The sequence below is a fragment of the Dendrobium catenatum genome, unplaced genomic scaffold, assembly GCF_001605985.2.
Source record: "Dendrobium catenatum unplaced genomic scaffold, ASM160598v2 original_scaffold_43371, whole genome shotgun sequence".
Taxonomy (NCBI): Eukaryota; Viridiplantae; Streptophyta; class Magnoliopsida; order Asparagales; family Orchidaceae; genus Dendrobium; species Dendrobium catenatum.
The window spans coordinates 158,375-177,549 of record NW_021361827.1 but is presented as its reverse complement, the minus strand read 5'-3'; the positions used below and the strand labels follow the sequence as shown (position 1 = coordinate 177,549).

At 33.1% G+C, this 19,175-nt stretch overlaps 1 protein-coding gene across 1 annotated transcript; it reads left to right on the top strand.

The window, feature by feature from the left end:
- The first annotated feature begins 14,816 nt into the window (after positions 1–14,816).
- On the top strand, positions 14,817–18,482 carry LOC110092075 (probable nucleoredoxin 2). The gene is made up of 3 exons (XM_020816433.2): positions 14,817–14,965; positions 16,754–17,233; positions 17,310–18,482. Exons 1-3 carry the CDS (start codon positions 14,864–14,866, stop codon positions 17,949–17,951), a joined length of 1,224 nt encoding a protein of 407 aa, XP_020672092.1. The 5' UTR covers positions 14,817–14,863; the 3' UTR covers positions 17,952–18,482.
- The last annotated feature ends 693 nt before the right edge of the window (positions 18,483–19,175 follow it).

Here is a 19,175-nt window from a genome sequence, read left to right as displayed (position 1 = left end):
TGTTTCCTTTTGGATAGTCCGTGCCAGATTTCTGGGGTGCTGGTAGTCTCGGCAATTCTTATACTGAGCCCCGTATTTGGCTGTATTTTGTCTTCTCCTTTCTCTGTTGGGTTTTGTTATGTCATTTATTGTGTCTGTAACCGTGGACTTTTTATTAATATATTTTCAATTTATGTTAAAAAAAGAAGAAGATAAATTTAATAATTTTGAGACTCATCCTACTAAAAATTTTACTAAAATATTATAATATTATTATTTTTTTCTAATTACTATTTGTGATATTAAATTATGGATAATTTATTAAAAGATTGTTTTGGCTGAAAAAAAAAAATATAACAGCGCAAAGAAATGCAATGTAAAAGTAATGCAGTGTATTTGAAATTTTTGGAGTTGATTGAGTGAGTGTAAAATAAATACGATGAGTTATTTCTTTTATTTTGCTTGAAATAAAATAAATGCAATGTAAATTTGAAAGATAGTGGACGATGATAGTGGCAGCCAATGGCAATTGCTGGCAACGGGGGCTGCCAACGATGGGGGTTGCGGTGGTGGTGGTGGAGTCTGATAGAGGCACTGGCTGATGATATGTTTGAAGGTGGTGGTGATAAATGGTGGAACTTTAAATACACAAAAAATGAACCAGGAGATGAATTCCAAATACACCAAAATTTACAATGCATTTGGTTGCTTCAAACCTGATAAATTAGCTTGATCGGGCACGAATCTCGAGGCAAAAGCTAGTTGGAAACTTCAAAAATTAATTCCAGGGGCACCCGAACTCCGATTTCAGCGAGCTTATAGTCAAACAGAGCGTCTAGGAAATACGAACCCAACGGCATCAAGATCAACCCAATCCGAGCCCAAATGAGTCTGAATCAAGCACCCGAAGCGCTGTTGGAAGGTTCATACCGCAATTTGAGTTACCAAACGGTCTCTGATTTTAACAAGCTTATACTCGAATCGAGCGCCTCAACGATATGAATCCAACGAGCCCAAGATAGCCGAATTCCGATTTCATTAAGGCTTCCAAATGTCCAACGAACGGTGCACGATCGAAGGGTTCAATATCGGCCGCCTGAAGACGCCGGAACTCTGCAGGAATTTCGGGAAACGCCGGGAATTTGCAGAACTTTGTAAATTTGCTTCAAGTTGTAATCTGATCGTCCCGATTTGTGGGACGAATTAGTTTCTTGTAATTTATATAAACACTAGTAGAATTTTACAACTGGGCGAGGCCCCGTAGTATTTTCTCTTTTTGGGTTTTCCACGTAAATACTCTGGTGTTCATTCTCTTTTCGGTTTGCTTGCTGAATACTCGTGCAACGCTAAGACGAATTTACAAACTCTACCGCCGCGTATATTCTAGCACGCAACAAAACCAAACACAAATATTCTCCAAATCTTATATTTAGAATACTTTACACCCCTTTAACTTCAAACTAAACAACCTATTAGTTAAAACTAACAACCCTTTTCCCACCATTAGCCTGATATGTCTATTATTAATTTTCTTTGAAAACTACACTAAAATTATAGAATAAAACAAAATTAAGAGAGAATGTTTATTTTCGTTAAACTCATCTACTCATTTGCAAGCTTAGATCTAAAGAGATTTTACAAGAAATGAGGTATAACAGCCCAATGGTTAAATGGCCTGTCAGGGCCCGATATTCTTACCTAGAATTTTTTTTTTTTTGTTTAGAAGATTATTGGGCCCTAACAACCTTGAGTGATTCAGGATGCAGTGAGCTGAAATCCCAAGGCTAAGATTTTATTTTTGATAATTTTTTAACTAATTTTCGTTTAGATCATAATAAAGTTTTTATTTGAACATTATTTTTTATTACTTTTAAAAACAAAATTATGTTTGAAAGTTATTTTTTACAACAGCTTTCAAACAACTTAGGCTTCGCCTGAGATGACTTTCTTTTTGCTTCTTAAACCAGCTTATTGCTTCCAAACGAAGCCTTAGACTTCATTTGAGACAGTTTTCTTACTATTTTATAAAATAGCTTTTTAGGACAAAAATTTGTAATTCAAGAATTTTTTTAACTATAAAACAACTTTAAAATGCAGTAAGAAAGCTGTCCCAAATGAAGCCTTATTTTCTCCATAACAATTTTACAACGATATTTATAAAAAGTTGCAGTTGTCCTAAACGAGTTCTAAGACTTTGTTTAATATAATTGCAATGAAGTCATACTTTTATTGTGTTGAATCAATAAAAATAGCCATACTAAAAAATAGAAGAGTTACACAACTCTCCTTGACCTATTGGTTGAGAGCTTAGTCTTCCAACTAAGAGGTTCGGGGTTCGAGTCTATGTGTATGTGTTGTGTGTGTGAGTTTGCCTTAAATGGCCTAAATGTCCCAAAAAATAATAATAATAATAATAATTTAGTAAAAAACTTTTTAATTCAAAATTTTTGTACTAAAAATTATTTTAGAAAATAATAAGAAAGCTGTCCGAATCAAAATCTAAATTTAAGTCACAACGTGGCCTTCATAATAAGGAAATGCTTTCATTAATGGATTTTATAAACGAGAGTTTTCATGCAAGTATCATGGCATGTGGCAAACTATACCCCTAAAAGGCAACGCAAGCGATCAACTCGCTTTACAAACGTACGTTATAAACATTTAAAATTGGAAGGTTTTAAACGCAGCTTTTTAGCCACAAAGCGTTATAATATATTCTTCGTTTCATCGTCATTTGTTTCTGTTCTAAGTAGAAGAGTCCAGAACAAAAACTGCTGACTTTATCATAATTATCATTTACAGTTTTAGTATTATAACTCCTTGATAGTTAAGTCCTGCTATTGTGTTCAGTTTATTTGGTGGACAGTTTTTTAGGTGAGAAAACCTTAATACATGAGCTGCTTCTTATCTCAGCCAGAGAAAGTTGCCAGCTGAAAGAGAGCAAAAATAAAGTTACTTAGCTTAATCAAAGGTTTAAGTATAAATTTGCAAGAGAAATGATATTGGGGGAGGTCACTTCCCTCACTAATAGATATGAGTTTTAAGGAAAGGTCATGTATGTAATATTTCATTTAGGTTTATAGACAAATTGTTTTTGTATAATTCAAATATTTGAACTTCAAATCATGAAAAAGATAACTTTAATAATAGTTTATATATATACAATAGTCAACAAAAGAATACAAAATAGCATATGAAATCAAAAGCGAGAAATACAAACCTAAACTATAACCCACTGACATGCCTTACTCTGCATGATTTGGATCTCCTTGTTTACATGCAAATACATTCATACATCATTCTTATCATTTTCTCTATGAAGTTCAACATTCAATTTTATGTATAAAATACAATGTTCTATGAAATACAAGAAAAATTGTACATCACTCATTTACTTAAGAAAATTATAACTATCATTTTGCCCAATAAAAAAATTAATATTATAATCAAAATGCACATAAGAGATATATCTATCATATACCAAAATTTATACGGTGAAAGTTCAATAAATCAAAAAATAATATAGTTTTGATTTATTTAAGAGGAAGAGAAATCAAAGAGATTCAAATCATAAAAAACATGAGTAAGAGTATAACCACTGAAAACAATCAGAATAACTTTCGTAACAGGAGCGACTGATGCAAAAGCTCCGAAGAGCTCCCTCCCTCCCTCCCTCCCTCCCTCCTTTATTTTCTTTCCCGGCAAGCCAAATGAGATTGAGGGAGGGGTGGAGTGGCAAGGATATTTAAAGGAAAAATATTAAAATATCAATTTTAGTGCCTAGTGTCATGGCACACAAGATTCAATGTCGTTGCGTTGCATGCTGCCCCCAAGGTTATTGTATAACATAGATCTCAACGTCGTGGTGGTGCCGCTGCTCAAGCCTGCCCAACTCTGCCTATTGGATTAGATTTTCAAATTTTCAAATAAATTCATTTTAAACTTTTAGATTATTACATCTCCATAATTACTAGTGAGTGACTAAGAATATATTCTATTAATCTATTGGTAACAAATGAAATTGATCAATTCTACGTGTTATCAATGAATTCTTAACTTCATTATGAATGTCAACCAAACACTTTAGAAATGATTAGGAGCACGTGCCCAAAGTGTTGTATTTATAGATTTTATTAAAAAAATAAAGTGGATTACTCCCATTTTATTAAGGAGGATGAAAAATCAAAGTTGGGCTAAATGTTAGGCTTAATATCTCAGTGTTCATACAAATGTCAAACCAAAGGCTTATGCTTATAGGAGAGAGTTAATCACTTTTGGTATTGCTACAACATTTTTTTTTTAATTTGATGGTGTTCAAGAAATGGAGAAAGAGTGAGCTTTTAGTCAAAGAAAGTTCTTAGATATATGACAGAAAGAGACGGGAGACACAATAGAGGAGGAGCATATCACTTTATTTCATGCTATTTACATATCTAACATCTAAAATATTAATATTACATGCCTATCATCCAAAGAACAAATATTGGTGCATGGAATGCAATATTAAAGTTTATAGAATGGTATGAGTAGTAGAAATGAAATATATGAGTGTTATATTTGATATTAAAGTTATATATGATGGTAGATATGTAATATTAATAATTTTGGTATTAGATATGTAAATAACATGAAATAAAGTGGTACGTATGTAAATCCCCCAAAATATAATAAAAGTTGTTTATGTGGTTCATTTTTGAATCATACTATATTATGTTATGAAGCTAAAGGCATGACATCTCAAATTTGGAAAGAGCAGCTCCATAGGGGGGCAGAAATGATTGTCAAGACCATAGGTTGTACAATGAATGACTTCTTACAAACTTCTACGATGACACTCCTAAGATGAAAAAGGGAAAGAATGAACTAAATCCCACATATTAAGAAAATAAAATGCTATCGAGCTACAAAAGTAATGGTTAAATCAAAGTATATTGTACAATGAATAACTTCATAAAACAGTCCCAAAAAGGGTGGGTTGGCATTTTGAAGAATTATACAAAGAAGTATAAAATCTTGACACTATCAAAAAGTTAATATTTTTGCATCAATTTATAGTAGTTGTTTTAAAACCATTGCTATAGATAGATATAGACAACAATTTTACTCGCTGCTAAATTCACCGTAAAAAAATTGGAATTACCACAATATTTTGTAGCTGCAGTTTGCAAACCGTCAGCTAAGACATAGCTTCTCATATGCCATATTATAGATCCACTCCTTTCGTGCCTTAGCCGGCTCATTCTCCAACAACTTCGATAATCATCCACGCCGAAACAGCCAGCCTGATGCCAGTGACTTCGACGTTGAATACTACAATCCTGATTCCGAATCCACCCACCCCGATGCCCAATCTTGTCGTCCTGATGCCTAATCTAGCAAGTTTGAAATGACCATAAGAATGTTCTATTTTCGGATTTTGAGGAGGAGAAGAGGCGGTGGAGGGGGAGGAAAATGAGATGGAGAGGCTAACTACGAAATATTTCTTCTCTATTAATGTTTTAGATTCCTTGCTATTTATGCCCAATATTTTACATAAAATTACAAATTATTCTTTTAGATCTTCTTCTCATTTTTCCTTCCTACATTAGCACTCATAAAACCGTTGCTAAAGTCTTTCCATCGAACACAAATATGGTGGGTTTATAGCGGTTCTTATACTGTTGTAAATAAATTAGTAGGTGTTTGAACAGCTGCAGTAGATCCTAAAAAGTGTTGCGAAAGCCTAATTTATTAGTAGTGCATGAGATTCACTATGATATGAATGAGTTAGGTCAAAATAGAAAATATATGGCACAATATAGAATAGGCTATTTTAATTAGTAATAGACCTACTCTTTAGCATGATCTGTGATTTTTGGATGAACTAAGATGAAGCTATTGTGTTGATAAGCATAAATAAATTCATAATGATTTATGCATTAAAATTTTATATTAGTGTATTTCTATTTAGAAAAGTTAATATTAGTGGTATTCTTGATATAATTTAAAGATTTATGCGTTATAATTTATACTGTTGTAAATAAATATCAAAATTTATATGTTACATAAAACAAATAATGATTTTGTGATTTGCATGTAAATCTTCCTTTTAATTTAATTAGCCATTGAAAAGTAATTTTTCTTCGTCATAGAACAACTACCTAACTAATTAAATTACATTTCTCAAAAATAAATTGTATTATATATCACATAATAATTTAACAAAATAATTAAAATAATTAAAAAGCTTCGTCACACTTTCCTTGATTTTCGAAATTTATCATGAATGGGATCGATCGAAGTAATCTCCAGATGATCCAACTGCTATTAAATTTACTTAGATTGACTGTAATAGAATTAGAGATGCAAATGGAGATTTTTTTTTTCCTGAATTTTAAAATATCCTTCCGTTAGGGTCATATTGGTTTGTTCTTATAAGTTGTGAACAAAAATAATATATTCTAGTATATTGCCTACAAGTCATGTGAGTGTTAGTTAAGTGTGGAATCTGATTATATTGATCAATCGGGTTATATGTTGACTGAAACCTCAATTTTGTTGGTCCAGCTAATCGGGAGGTTGCAGGGGGGCCTCCCGCCCTCCCCTATTTTGGGCTTGGAGGCCTTGCCTATAAAATGTTTTTAACGCCCAACCATACAACACTACAAAGCTATACACTCGTTCTGATTTGGAGATAGAGAGTCGAGCTCCGTAGCACTCCAAACGCTATCATTTCCAGTTAGGCTGGAGACAGAGAGCTGAGCATCATAACACTGATAATCAGGTTAGAGATAGAGAGCGGAACATCATAACACTGATAATCATTTAACTTAAAGGATTGCACCCCTTGCGTAGTTTTAATATGTGTCTCTTTTTTTGTTCAGTACATAATGATACAAGTGTAAATTTGGCATGCTTATAATCGAATTGAGCTGCTCTACGAGACAAGTCTAATGTGTCGAATATCACTTAATTCTAATACCCTTAAGTCACTAAAATTCTAAAAAAAGCTTTTTTTGATCAAGAGACTCAATGTGGGATGTTCGACGGAGCGTTCCAGTTTTTCTCCATATTTATAGGTATGTCACTCTAAAAAATCTATAAATATGCCCCCACTTTCTAGATGAGTAGGGAGGAACTTTTGTTGAAACATAAACTCTGAGATTCAAGAAAGCTCTGAGATTCCAATGTGCCTAGAGCACAAGCCAAGCACCATTGTCAGGCTACTGCCCCACTGTCATTTTCGGGCCTTGCATTATCAAAATGTTAATGTTTTCACAGCATTTTATAGCAACAGTTTTAATTAAAACCACCATTATAAATAGATATAGCCAGTGGAAGCCTGATTTATTAGTAGTGTTGGCATGTGCTAACCACCACGGTCCTTCAACCAACTTTGCTAGACTACGATCATCGATCAACCATTACCCAACTACAATCCTTTCGACCTCCGTCGCTAATCGACAGCAGTCCTTCAATCACCATCGCCAGATTATGATAATTGAGACTTCCGTCATCCGCCGACTACGATCCTTAAACTTCCATTGCTCACCGATCCTCCAACCAGTATCGCCAAACTACAGTCCATCTGATCTCTATTGCCCGTCGACTATGATCCTATGACATATGTTGTCCGCCAACTATAGTCTTTCAACTTATGAACTTTTAGCTATTATCACCTGACTAGTCCAACATACTGGCTTCATTACCTACTAGGCTATCATTGTTAATACTGCCAAGGCACATCATCACTTTTAGGATCGATACACACCATCAACATTAACTGTGACTCCCAACTTCATTTATGTTGGATTCGTACCAAAAGGTTCTTCTAACTTTCAACCATATAATATATTCTTTGCATTTTTTAATGTCTTCCCTGATGGAAGGGCATCATTTGTAATTAATAATAATTACTAATATAATTATTTAGACAAGGTCAAATTCTATGGTTTTTACCTTTCTTGGGTTTTCCGCATAAAAAATCTGATGTCTCTTATATTTCTTGCACTCCTCTCTTTATTTGTGTTTGTGTTGGATTATCGTGGAAAACTAAATCGTTAAACTATATATATATATATATATATATATATTAGAGAGAGAGATGAACACAAAGCCTAAATGATTCAAACCTACTAAATTTATATATAATTAATATATACAAAGTTCATAATCTCAATAATTAATGTGAAGCTAGCATTATAGTTTATTAATTAATATTTATTCCTTAATAACTAATAAAATTTCATAACTTTCATGCCTGAAATTTAAAGAACTAAACATAAAGAACTTAATTATCGCATTATTATTTAGACATTATAATTCAAAATCAAATTAATTTGAAATGAATAAATTTGAATGATTGAGATAATATTAGTTAAATCAATAACTAAAATTTCATATGAGAAAAAAATACAAACTACTATAGAGAGAGAGAGATTAGCACAAAGCAACCGTGATTAAAAAATTAATAAACTAAGTGCTAGCCTACAACAATAAGTGAGGGCTTTCAACAACTGGGTCATGCCGTTTCACATACCTACAAAACTTCACATAAAACTATTAAATTGCGTCCCATTTTATTTAGATGTCCAAATAAAATTATGTGATCAAGCTACTTAATTAAATAAAAAAAATTATTCAATTTTTATGTTTTTATATGACTATTGAAGCTTTACTCATGCAGCCTTACTTGATCTAATAGTTGGGAGCTTCGACTCCCCCAATTAAATCATGAATTCAAAGCCTAACTAACGTATATGATGGTCTACATGATTAACAGTTAAATTTTCTTATGGGAAAAAAAAGGCTTTGCTGTGTTAAAGATTTTTTTTTTCTTTTCTTTTAGGAGTTAAGTATGAACATAAAATATTTTGGAGGAAAGCTAAGCCGTCAATCATGCTTAGTTATTTGAAAAGTATCTACCCTTAGGGTTCCGTGTCTTGTGGAGTTACAGTCACAAAAGTCTCCGACAAATGGAAGCTCCAACTTTTAATTAGATTTGTGTGTGTATTTTTTTTTTGAAGATATTTGAGCCCTAAAGAGCTTGACAAATGGGCTCCTCGGGAACTTGTAAAGCCGTATCGGCAGTGAATTGGTTGTTGTTATTCGCACGAAAAAATATTACATTCATGTGAAGACATGTGGAATTTTTCTCTCTTGTACACGGGCTGTATACAAACGAGAGAAAGTCTAAGTCTCTTCATGTTATTGGAGTCCAAACTAAAGCTGTGTTTGGACTTCGCATGTAATAATTTCATGCAATAAAGCATTCATCATCATCATCATCATCATCAAAATGATTGAAAATATAAAGAATGAAGATAATTACCAATAAGCATCACTAATAATAATAACTTTTTACAATTTTTTTTGGGTGTCGCTATGTTCCTTACTCTTTTAGCTCATGATAGCTTACAATTTTGCTTTTTCAGATCGAATCAGAGTTTTTATTTCGTCATTACTTTTTAGTGCTTTAAATAAATTTTTATACTATGAAGTTGCTTTCTACATCAACTTTATAAAAAATGTTTTCTCTATTACAACTATACAACCACCTTTATAAAAAACAAATGATATCCCAAATGAACCATTAATCTTATACTATTTGATAATGTTGATAACTTCTTGGATCCATATTGTAATTCGATTTCCTAAGTTATTAATTCATATCAAATTTACCTACAATTATGAACTTAAATTATAGTATGTTTAATTAATTAGTCCAAGTAAGGCCTAATAGAAACACCTCACAGCTAATGCTATTTTAGATAGTTCAACATGCCATTAGTAAGTACCTCATACTAACTACTAAGAAACTAACAACTCCAACAATTAAAACAACCTAACTAGTTGGACCAATCAAATGTAGAGGTCAAATTAAGATTTAATTAAGACGTCCAAAGGTTAAATTGATGAGAACGAGTCAAATTCAAATTAAATATCTATATTTACAAAACGGAGCCAAGTGCATTCAAATGTATCGTAGTTAGCATAAGGAAACAAACACATACAATTATGCTAAGCAATCCATCGATGCTTAGCTTGATTGGTGAGCGAGTACAACTGAGAATCCCCCAACCTATGTTCGATTCCCCTCGGGTCGCAGTGCCACTTAAGTGGGGTCCAAATAAGTGCGGGCCATGAGGTTATGTAGGAGTGGGTGCCTCTTCCAGGTCAGCCGAGGGATTAGTTACGTCGTCAAACGCCTCACAAACTAAAGTGGCAGCGAGTAGATACCCCATACAAAAAATACACAAAAACAATCTAAATAGTCGACTTCGTTTGAAGTTGGTGTGAAAGCTTAAATTCCATGTGATGATTCTCAAAGCTAAAACTTTTTAATGAAAGAGAAGTTGTCCAGCCAATAGCTAAGAAACAGGATAAGGGGGAATTAAGTAAAAGAAATTTGGCCAAGTCGCTCTCTTTCTCTCTCTTTTGTGACTCTTTTGGCTTTGGTGGGCTAAGAATATATGTGGGATCGTTTCCTAAAGGGTTGCGTGGCGTGTGCATTTATGGCAGTCACAAAAGTAAGGGACAGATGGAGGCCTAAGCATGCCGAGTTAGGGACATTTTAGCTATAGCATTTGTTGGGCTCCTGTTATTCTCTAAGAGTTGTCTTTTAGCTAGGTTTTTTTTTTTTCATTAAAAAAAATTTTCTGTTAAGAAAAAAATTATATACAATACAGGAAATATAAATATTTGATTTAATATATCCATAAAAAAATTTCTTAAGTAAAGAAAAATGCTAATCTAATTATTTTCTATTTATAAACATGAGACTTATATAAATTTTATTTAAGATTTTGAGAGTATAATATTACTCAAAATAGTTTGAGGTTTAAATAATGGTATAATAATGTTTCATATATGATAAATGGAATTTGACTTTATATAGCTCATAATAGCAAAAATCAAAGAAAAATATTTGAATTTGTTTTCTTGGAAAATTATATTTGAATGTTTATTTCAGATTAAAGCTCCCCAATTTTTTACAAAGAGTTAAAATCTTTGCTGGAAGAATGTGGCTATTCGATTGTATGAGCTCGTCAAACATTCTTCTTCCTAGCACGTCTATTTTTAATGATTGCATGTTTGAGCTATGGCTAGCTTTTATACCAACGATCTCTTCATTTATCATTTATGAATATTAGTGAGGCTAGCTATAAATTTTGGTTGTTTAGGATTGATTATGGTGTTTACACTCTAAACCATAAACCCAAAAAACCCTTAAATGATTAAATCTCATATTACATAATACAAACTTATTCAAAATTTTTTCAAGCCACCGTTCATATTTGAGCTATGATTAAACTACGATCAAACAATCTCCAAATCATGATTGAACACTCTTCTAATCATAGTCACATAATCTTCAAACAATAATGAAACAAAACATAAATGAAAATTTTACCATGGTCAAACTTTATTCGATATATATTTTGTAATGCTTTGAACAAACTTTAAATCACTATTAACTATGATCATATCATCTTCAAACCATCATATAAGATACTCAAAGATTTTTTGATCATGATCAAAGATATTTGAAGATTGTTTGATCATGGTTTGTAGATGGTTCAAAAATATATTTCAAGGAATGTTAGAACATGATTTGATTGTGGATCAAAGATTGATTGAAGATGGTTCGATCATGATTTGAAGATTATTCAAAGATGATTGGATCATGGTTCAAGTATGATTTGATTATGGTTTGATTATGGATTTATTCATATGAGATGATTTTGCTTTATATAGAGATGTTTGCTTTGATCGTATCAGAAGAGAGGTAGAGATTGGAGTGTGATAAAGAAACTAGTTAATTAGTATGACAAGGCTAAGAGATTCCCTTTTGATAGATTCTTCAAAACTATTGAAATGCCACCTTCTTGGATGACAATTCATCAATTGTTATTGAAGATGGTTAATGATGATGAGAAAAGAAATCTTCATTATGCACATGCTTCCCTAACTTACTTGAGCAATTAGGGTTATTTGATAACAAATAAGAATGTTTCCTCTCCAAATCTCCTTCAAACTGAAGGAATGCCACTATATATTATTAACAGATAAATCTCAGATTATTAAATGAATAAATTCTGTGGCAAATAAGTAATTAGCTTGTCCTTTGTACTTCTCTGTAAAGTCTATTTATAGGTTGTCTTGTAACCCGGTTAGGCATATATGAAAGTATTTTCTCTGATTTGTTTTCTGCACTTGCTTCGTTTCTCTTCTTTGTCCGAAGGAGCTTTCTCAAGAAACCAATTGGTTTTTACATGGTATCAGAGTATCGTGCCTTAGCAGCTCTTACAGCTGATGTTATTTTGATTCGAAAATTACTTACCGAATTTGGTGTTACCCAATCTCAACCAACGGACATCTACTGTGACAACATGTCGGCCATTGCCTTAGCAAATAATCCAGTCTTCCACGCTCGTACGAAGCACATTGAAATAGATCAAAGATTCGTGCGAGATCACATACAGAACAAAAACATTCGTATATTTCCTATCAGCACTACTGATCAGATAGCTGATATATTTACCAACTCTAAGATTTAAAACTCTACGACTCAAACTAACGGTTACCGAAAACCCGTCAGTTTGTGGGGGGCTATTAACAGATAAATCTCAGATTATTAAAAAAATAAATCCTATGGTAAATATGTAATTAGCTTGTCCTTTGTACTTCTCTGTAAAGTCTATTTATAGGTTGTCTTGTAACCTAGTTAGGCATATATGAAAGTATTTTCTCTGATTTGTTTTCTGCACTTGCTTCGTTTCTCTTCTTTGTCCGAAGGAGTTTTCTCAAGAAACCAATTGGTTTCTACATATATAAGATCTCTATGTTTATAGTAAGGTAAAGTATTTAAAAATTTAAAATAATTTAAATATTTTAAGTAGGTCTTACAAACATGATTTGAAGATCATTTTACATCTTATTTACAAAGGTGAATATAAAGTGTACGTATGTAATTTAGCATATCATATACCTAGTTTGAAAGAAAAATATTTGATAAGTTAGACTTAATTATATATAATTTTACAATGATGTAAATTTATATTCATAATAATGTATACTGAGAAATCACCAATAAGCTTGAGGTTAAAGAAAAATATTCTGATTGCATCAAGAGAGGGTCTACGACCAGGGAATGTCCCAACCAAAGTGAACCTAAAGGGGAAGCAAACGCAAGAATTTCATCTTCCGAAATCCACAGTAACGATAACCCACAGTGAGAGGTGATTTTGAGGTCAGGGAAGCTCGAAGATAGAGAAACACTCGATAAAGTATGTCTAAAAGAACGAGTAGAGGGCTTCCCATTCAAAAAATCGGGATAATTCAAATGGTTAATCGTCATCAACTGAAAAAGCCAGGCGAATGAGGAAAAATCGTGTGAGAATAAAACAAAAATACCCCACAAAAACACTTAGGGAAAGAAAAGGGGACTTCCCTGAAGTCTATTCAAGAGTCAAGGCGACGAGGAGGCCTTGGAAGAGGAGAGCGGCTAGGGCAGGAAAAACCCTAGCATAGCAAAACATCGAAGCCAATAATATCTTTTTTTTCGAAGCCAGTAATCTCATATCTTATATCCTTCTATGTTTAGGATTCATGTTGTAAATGTATGACATTAATTAATAACTTTCAATAACAATCACCGACTAGTTAGAGATAGAAACGAAATTATTGTATTAAAACTTTACCGAAGAATCATCACTCTCGAACAAGAATCATAAGAGAAGAAGAAGACGTCAGATATATGAGCAATTAATCAACATTTTGCATGATAGATTGCTTATATATACATAAGACATTTCAAATCAAAATGAATTAACTTCAAATTTAAATATATTAAATTCAAATGATTGTGAAATATTTTAACTTTCAATTTTTGAATATTATTATCAACCATAAAGGCAATATTGAAAACATGATAAAATAAGATCAATTCATGTGCCAAATTTCATGTTGACGTGGCATCCTGAGAGTAGCCAATTTCATGTTGATTTCCTGAAGAGAAGAGACAGAATTCTAACTTTTCCGGTGCTGGCTTACGTGTCTCACGCCGAACAAACTTTACCAGCGTGTTCATTGCCACATCATGCTAGACACACTTATTGTTACCATAAAGAAAAACTCTTAATTGGGACCATGAGCTACATAGCAAATATTCTTTTACGATGAATACAACACACCGGTCCATTTTCTTGGTCAAATTATAATGTTGCGCTAATTTTATTGCCGCTTTTGTGTAACTTTGCTTTTGTACCTTTACGGGACCACGTTGTGACGTGTCCAACTTCGGCCTTGAAATTTGCGTACTGAACCCGCTTTGCGGCGTTGGCAGGATTATTAGGCGTGACTTTGACTTAAAATAGTCTGATCAACATGGTCTGTAATATAAATTTAAACTACTTTGTTGAAAAGGGTTATTTTAAAATTTTTTATTAAATTTCCTATAGTCTCTTTTCTGAAAAAAAATAAATTATTTTTATGAATAAAAATAAAAGTTTACTATATTTTCCCAAACAAAAGCTTAATTTCAACATTAGTTGTTCATGAAATATGATAAATAATTATAACTTTATTATAATAATTTGTAAATTAAAATAACAAATAGGTAGAGTATATATATATATATATTATAATAGCCTTAATTTTTAGGGGGACAAACTTATAGGTGTAGATACTATAGAATTTAGCTTAACCCCTATTTGTTCATATCCTTGAATGTTGTGTTTCTAAGATGTGTTGGGAATTCAAGGGGGCAGTATATATATATATATAGTACTATTTAACACGGTTAAGACAAAAATACACTCACCGACGGTGTTCTTACTACACAATTGACAAATAAAGCAGAGGAAAAGTAACGAAAACGCAGAGAGAGAGAGAGAGGCAGATCATGGGCAGTCAAGCTAGTTCTTCAGCTGCTAGTGGCGGGGGCATCTCCTCCATCCTGTCCTTAGGGAATCGAGACTTCCTCATCTCTCCATCTGGAAGCAAGGTTTTAGTTCATTCCGAATCCCCTCGCCCTTCTTCTCCTACAGTACTCTTACTTGGATCTCGGCTTTATCTTCTTCTTCTTATCTCGAAGTTCTGATGCGCATTTTTTTCACTCGTTTGTGCATTTGATCTCAATTTTGGGTCATTTTCTTGGCTTTTATATGCTTCCAGTTGAGTCCCGTTGCTGTTTTCAATTGGGTGTTCTTTTCCAATAGGACTCTCGCCATCTCGCTATACATTCGAGTTTCGAAGTTATTTGAATTCTTTTTATTTTTTATTTTTTTAATGATCTATCTGATTTCTGACTTTTATCATTTAGGGTGGTTTTTTTTTTAACTTAAAACCTTGATTTTTCTTTCTTGCAGTGGGATTCTGTTTCTTCTATTTCAATCAAGAATGGTTTTGATTTCTCTGTTGGTGTATTTTTGGGGCAATTACATACCTAACAAATCTTAACTATGTATAAAACTAACAGCACCCTAGATCTATTTTTTTCAAATTAACAGTCAAATATCAAAATTTTCAATTAATCAACTTGCATTTTTTTTTTATTAAATTCCAAATTATGCAATTGTGGCAGGAACAAATACATGATTTTTTTTAATTTTAAAAAATGGATATTAGTTCTATAAATAGATAAGTTATACATGTTATATATATGGATGGATGGATGGATTTGGACACCAAAATTGATTTTAATCTTCACGATCTTTCCTAAAACTCCCTAAAATTTTGATTTTATTTTCATACTCAAAATGAGTGAAAACAAAATGACTTTTTTTTTTAAAATAAATATTCTATTTACAAGCATCCAATTTTTCTTTTTCAAAGTATCATAAGAGAACTTTTTGTAATTTTTTTGTTTTGTTGTGTGTGTTGATGGAGAAATTATTCTGTGTGGGTACCAGACGGTCCAGAGATCAACCAAAACGTGCCACATCACTTGGTACACAGCGATACCAAGCATCGGTACTGAGCAAAAAAGTGATGTGGCGCATTCTTATTGGTCTCCGGGCGCCGTCCGCTCTCCGCACATTAACCTTTCATGTTGAGGAGGGAGGGAGAGAGAGAGAGCAGAAAATTTATTATCCAATCAAAACCACCTATGACTAAAATCCTTGATTTTCACAATGCATAGTCAAATAATTTGGTATGCTCCCCTTTTTTAAGTTTTTAAAATGTCTTTCTCCTGCCTTCAAGTTGCCTTCATGATCTTGCGATTGATGAACATAAACTAGAAGTTTTAGTTGGAGCTTAATTAGCTTGAGCGTCAAAATATAACTGGCATAGTGCTTCCCCTTTCAAATGAAAATAGAAATGCTATTATAAACTTTAATCTTTAAGAAGAAGGATGGATAAGCAAGAAGCAGTTCACATATTGTAAACCTACTATTGTATTGTTAAGCAAAAAATGAAATAAAATCACAAGAAGATAACGTTTGACAATGATTTCTAATTGGTTTTGAAGTTGATCATCTTATATCAATGATCCCATTACATCTCTACAGTTGAAAGAATATGAGATGATGCTTCTTAGGTAAGAGAAAGTTAGGTTTACATAGAATATTCCAGTGAATCACAATATTCATAGTATTTTGTGTTAGGAACCTAAGCAGAGAGAATTTTTAGTAGGGAATGACTCATCACTGAGGAGTAGGCTCCTTAAACTTTCTACATGTATCACTCTTATTTTTAGAGGCATGATTGCATCTCATTTTAATTTATTCCTTCAGTTTTTTTTTTTTTTTTTTTATCATTCAAATCTCTAGCAAACTATCATGATTTATAGGTCTCCGTTGAAGAATTAGAAGGAAAAACCATCGGTTTGTACTTTGGTGCAAATTGGTATGCTAAATGTGAAAAGTTCACTCCATTGTTAACTGAAGTTTACCAGAAGTTGAAGGAACAGGGAACTGAATTTGAAGTTGTATTTGTATCATGTGATGAGGATCAGAGCTCCTTTGAGCAATTCCATGGTACAATGCCATGGGTTGCAATACCCTTTGGTGATCTGCAATCCAGGAAAATTTTGAACCAAAGATATGACATTGAGGGTATACCTTCCTTGGTTATTCTCAGTCCCAATGGGCAAGTTTTGCAAACAAATGGTGTTGAGCTTATCCGGCGGTACGGCTCACAAGCTTTCCCTTTTACTCCGTTAAGTATCAGGGAGTTGATAGCTGAAGAGAAAGCCAATCAGGATTCTCAGACCTTGGAAAAACTCCTAGCAACTAATGGTAGAGACTATGTGATTGATCATGGTAAACAGGTAAGTATGAAGCTCTGGAAGTTGTGCTTTATTTTGATACGATTTAGAAACTCACCATAGTGAAAGAAAGTTGCAGGTACCAATCTCGAATTTGGTAGGGAAAACCATTGGGTTGTTCTTTTCAGCTCTGTCTTACCCCCCGTGTGCAAAGTTTACTTCTCGATTGGCATCTATTTATAGGAACCTTAGAGAAAAACATGATCAGTTTGAGATCGTGTTTGTGTCAGTTGATAAAGATGAATCAAGCTATTCTCAAAGCTTTAGTGAGATGCCATGGATTGCATTGCCATACAACGTGGAATCGACAAAGCTGCTATCTCGATATTTCGACGTCCAGGGAATCCCAACTCTCATAATTATCGGTCCTGATGGGAAAACGATAACGAAAGAAGGAAGGAATCTGATAAACTTGCATATGGAGATGGCATATCCCTTCACTGAAGAACGTTTGAAATTGCTTCGAGAAAAGATGGATGAAGAGGCAAAGAACTACCCTAGCTCTTTAAACCATGCGGGCCATCGGCACGCACTCAACTTAGTTTCCGAGAACTCGGGAGGTGGCCCGTTCATTTGCTGCGAGTGCGACGAGCAGGGCTTAGGCTGGGCTTACCAATGCCTTGGATGTGGTTATGAGATTCATGGAAAATGTGTAAGGGAGGTTGAAGGAAAGGGCACATCAGAGAACTCTCCTTTGCCAAAAAGTAGCAGCGGGCTGTAAAATATGAAGACTTTAGTTTACGCATAACTGAAGAATCCATAAATACTGTTAAGTTTCTTCCTCTCTAAACAAACTGATATAATGGATCATAGTTGAATCAGATAAGGTACCTCTAAGCCATGATTGCAACACTAATGGCTCAGGACATTACATAGAAGTAAATGTATGGGATGTGAAGATTGTTTGTTAGTATCTGATTTATGATGGCAATGTGATTTGTCTTTTGATACTGAGAAGATAATGTTATCGTCTTTCTGTGACAATTAACATTCTTCTTCAGAAAAAGGTGAAGGGAATATGAAACTGGGATGGTTCTTAACGAGTGATGTGCAAGTAGGATGTCTGTAAATCTAGCTTTGTTCAGCTGATCAAAATGTTGTACTTTGCAACTTACCATTCTAATAATGTTTCATGAAAGTTTTTGTCCATAATACTTTGCAACTTACCATTCTAATAATGTTGCTACTTTTCTTATCATGTATGACTGTTAAAAAAGAAAAAGAAAAATTATGGGCGCCTTGTTTCTTTCTATGTATTATTGTGTCTATCACTGATGATGCTACTGAAATATACTATGATTGTATCAAATTCAACTGTGATTTGGATTCAACTGTGATATTCGTAAGAGATGCATCTTTTACTTGTCAAAATCGACTGCTCTTCATCATTGTTGGATATCTGGCAATCTTCTTTTGCTTTGTCACAAAATTTGGGCAAGGAAAATGTGAAGGTATTCATATTATCTAATGTCAAGATAGACTATGCAACACAAATATGATCAATCTAATCACATGAGGTATTCATATTATCTAATGCTTAAATTTATTATAAAATATTGTGTAACTTGGAAGCTAACTCTCCATTGTATCCCTAACATATACTGCCCTAATGTAGATGAAGAAATATATGTTATAGTATGTAAAGTTGCGCTTTACAAAAATGCAATTCTCTCATCTCCTATCTTGATGACAAAAATAGAAACCATATTGCGGATCTCATTTCATGGGAAACATATATCTTACATCATTTATGAAACCTAAAGATACGTGATTCACTCTCAGATATGATATACATCTCACCCTAACCAAAATCGTAGATACATTATCACATATCCTAATACAAATAATGTTTAAGTTTATAGTCTTACGCACGCTATTATGTCCCGCATTCATATGGCCATTATATAGCCTAAAGATAAAATCAATAACTTTTCATTACCTATGT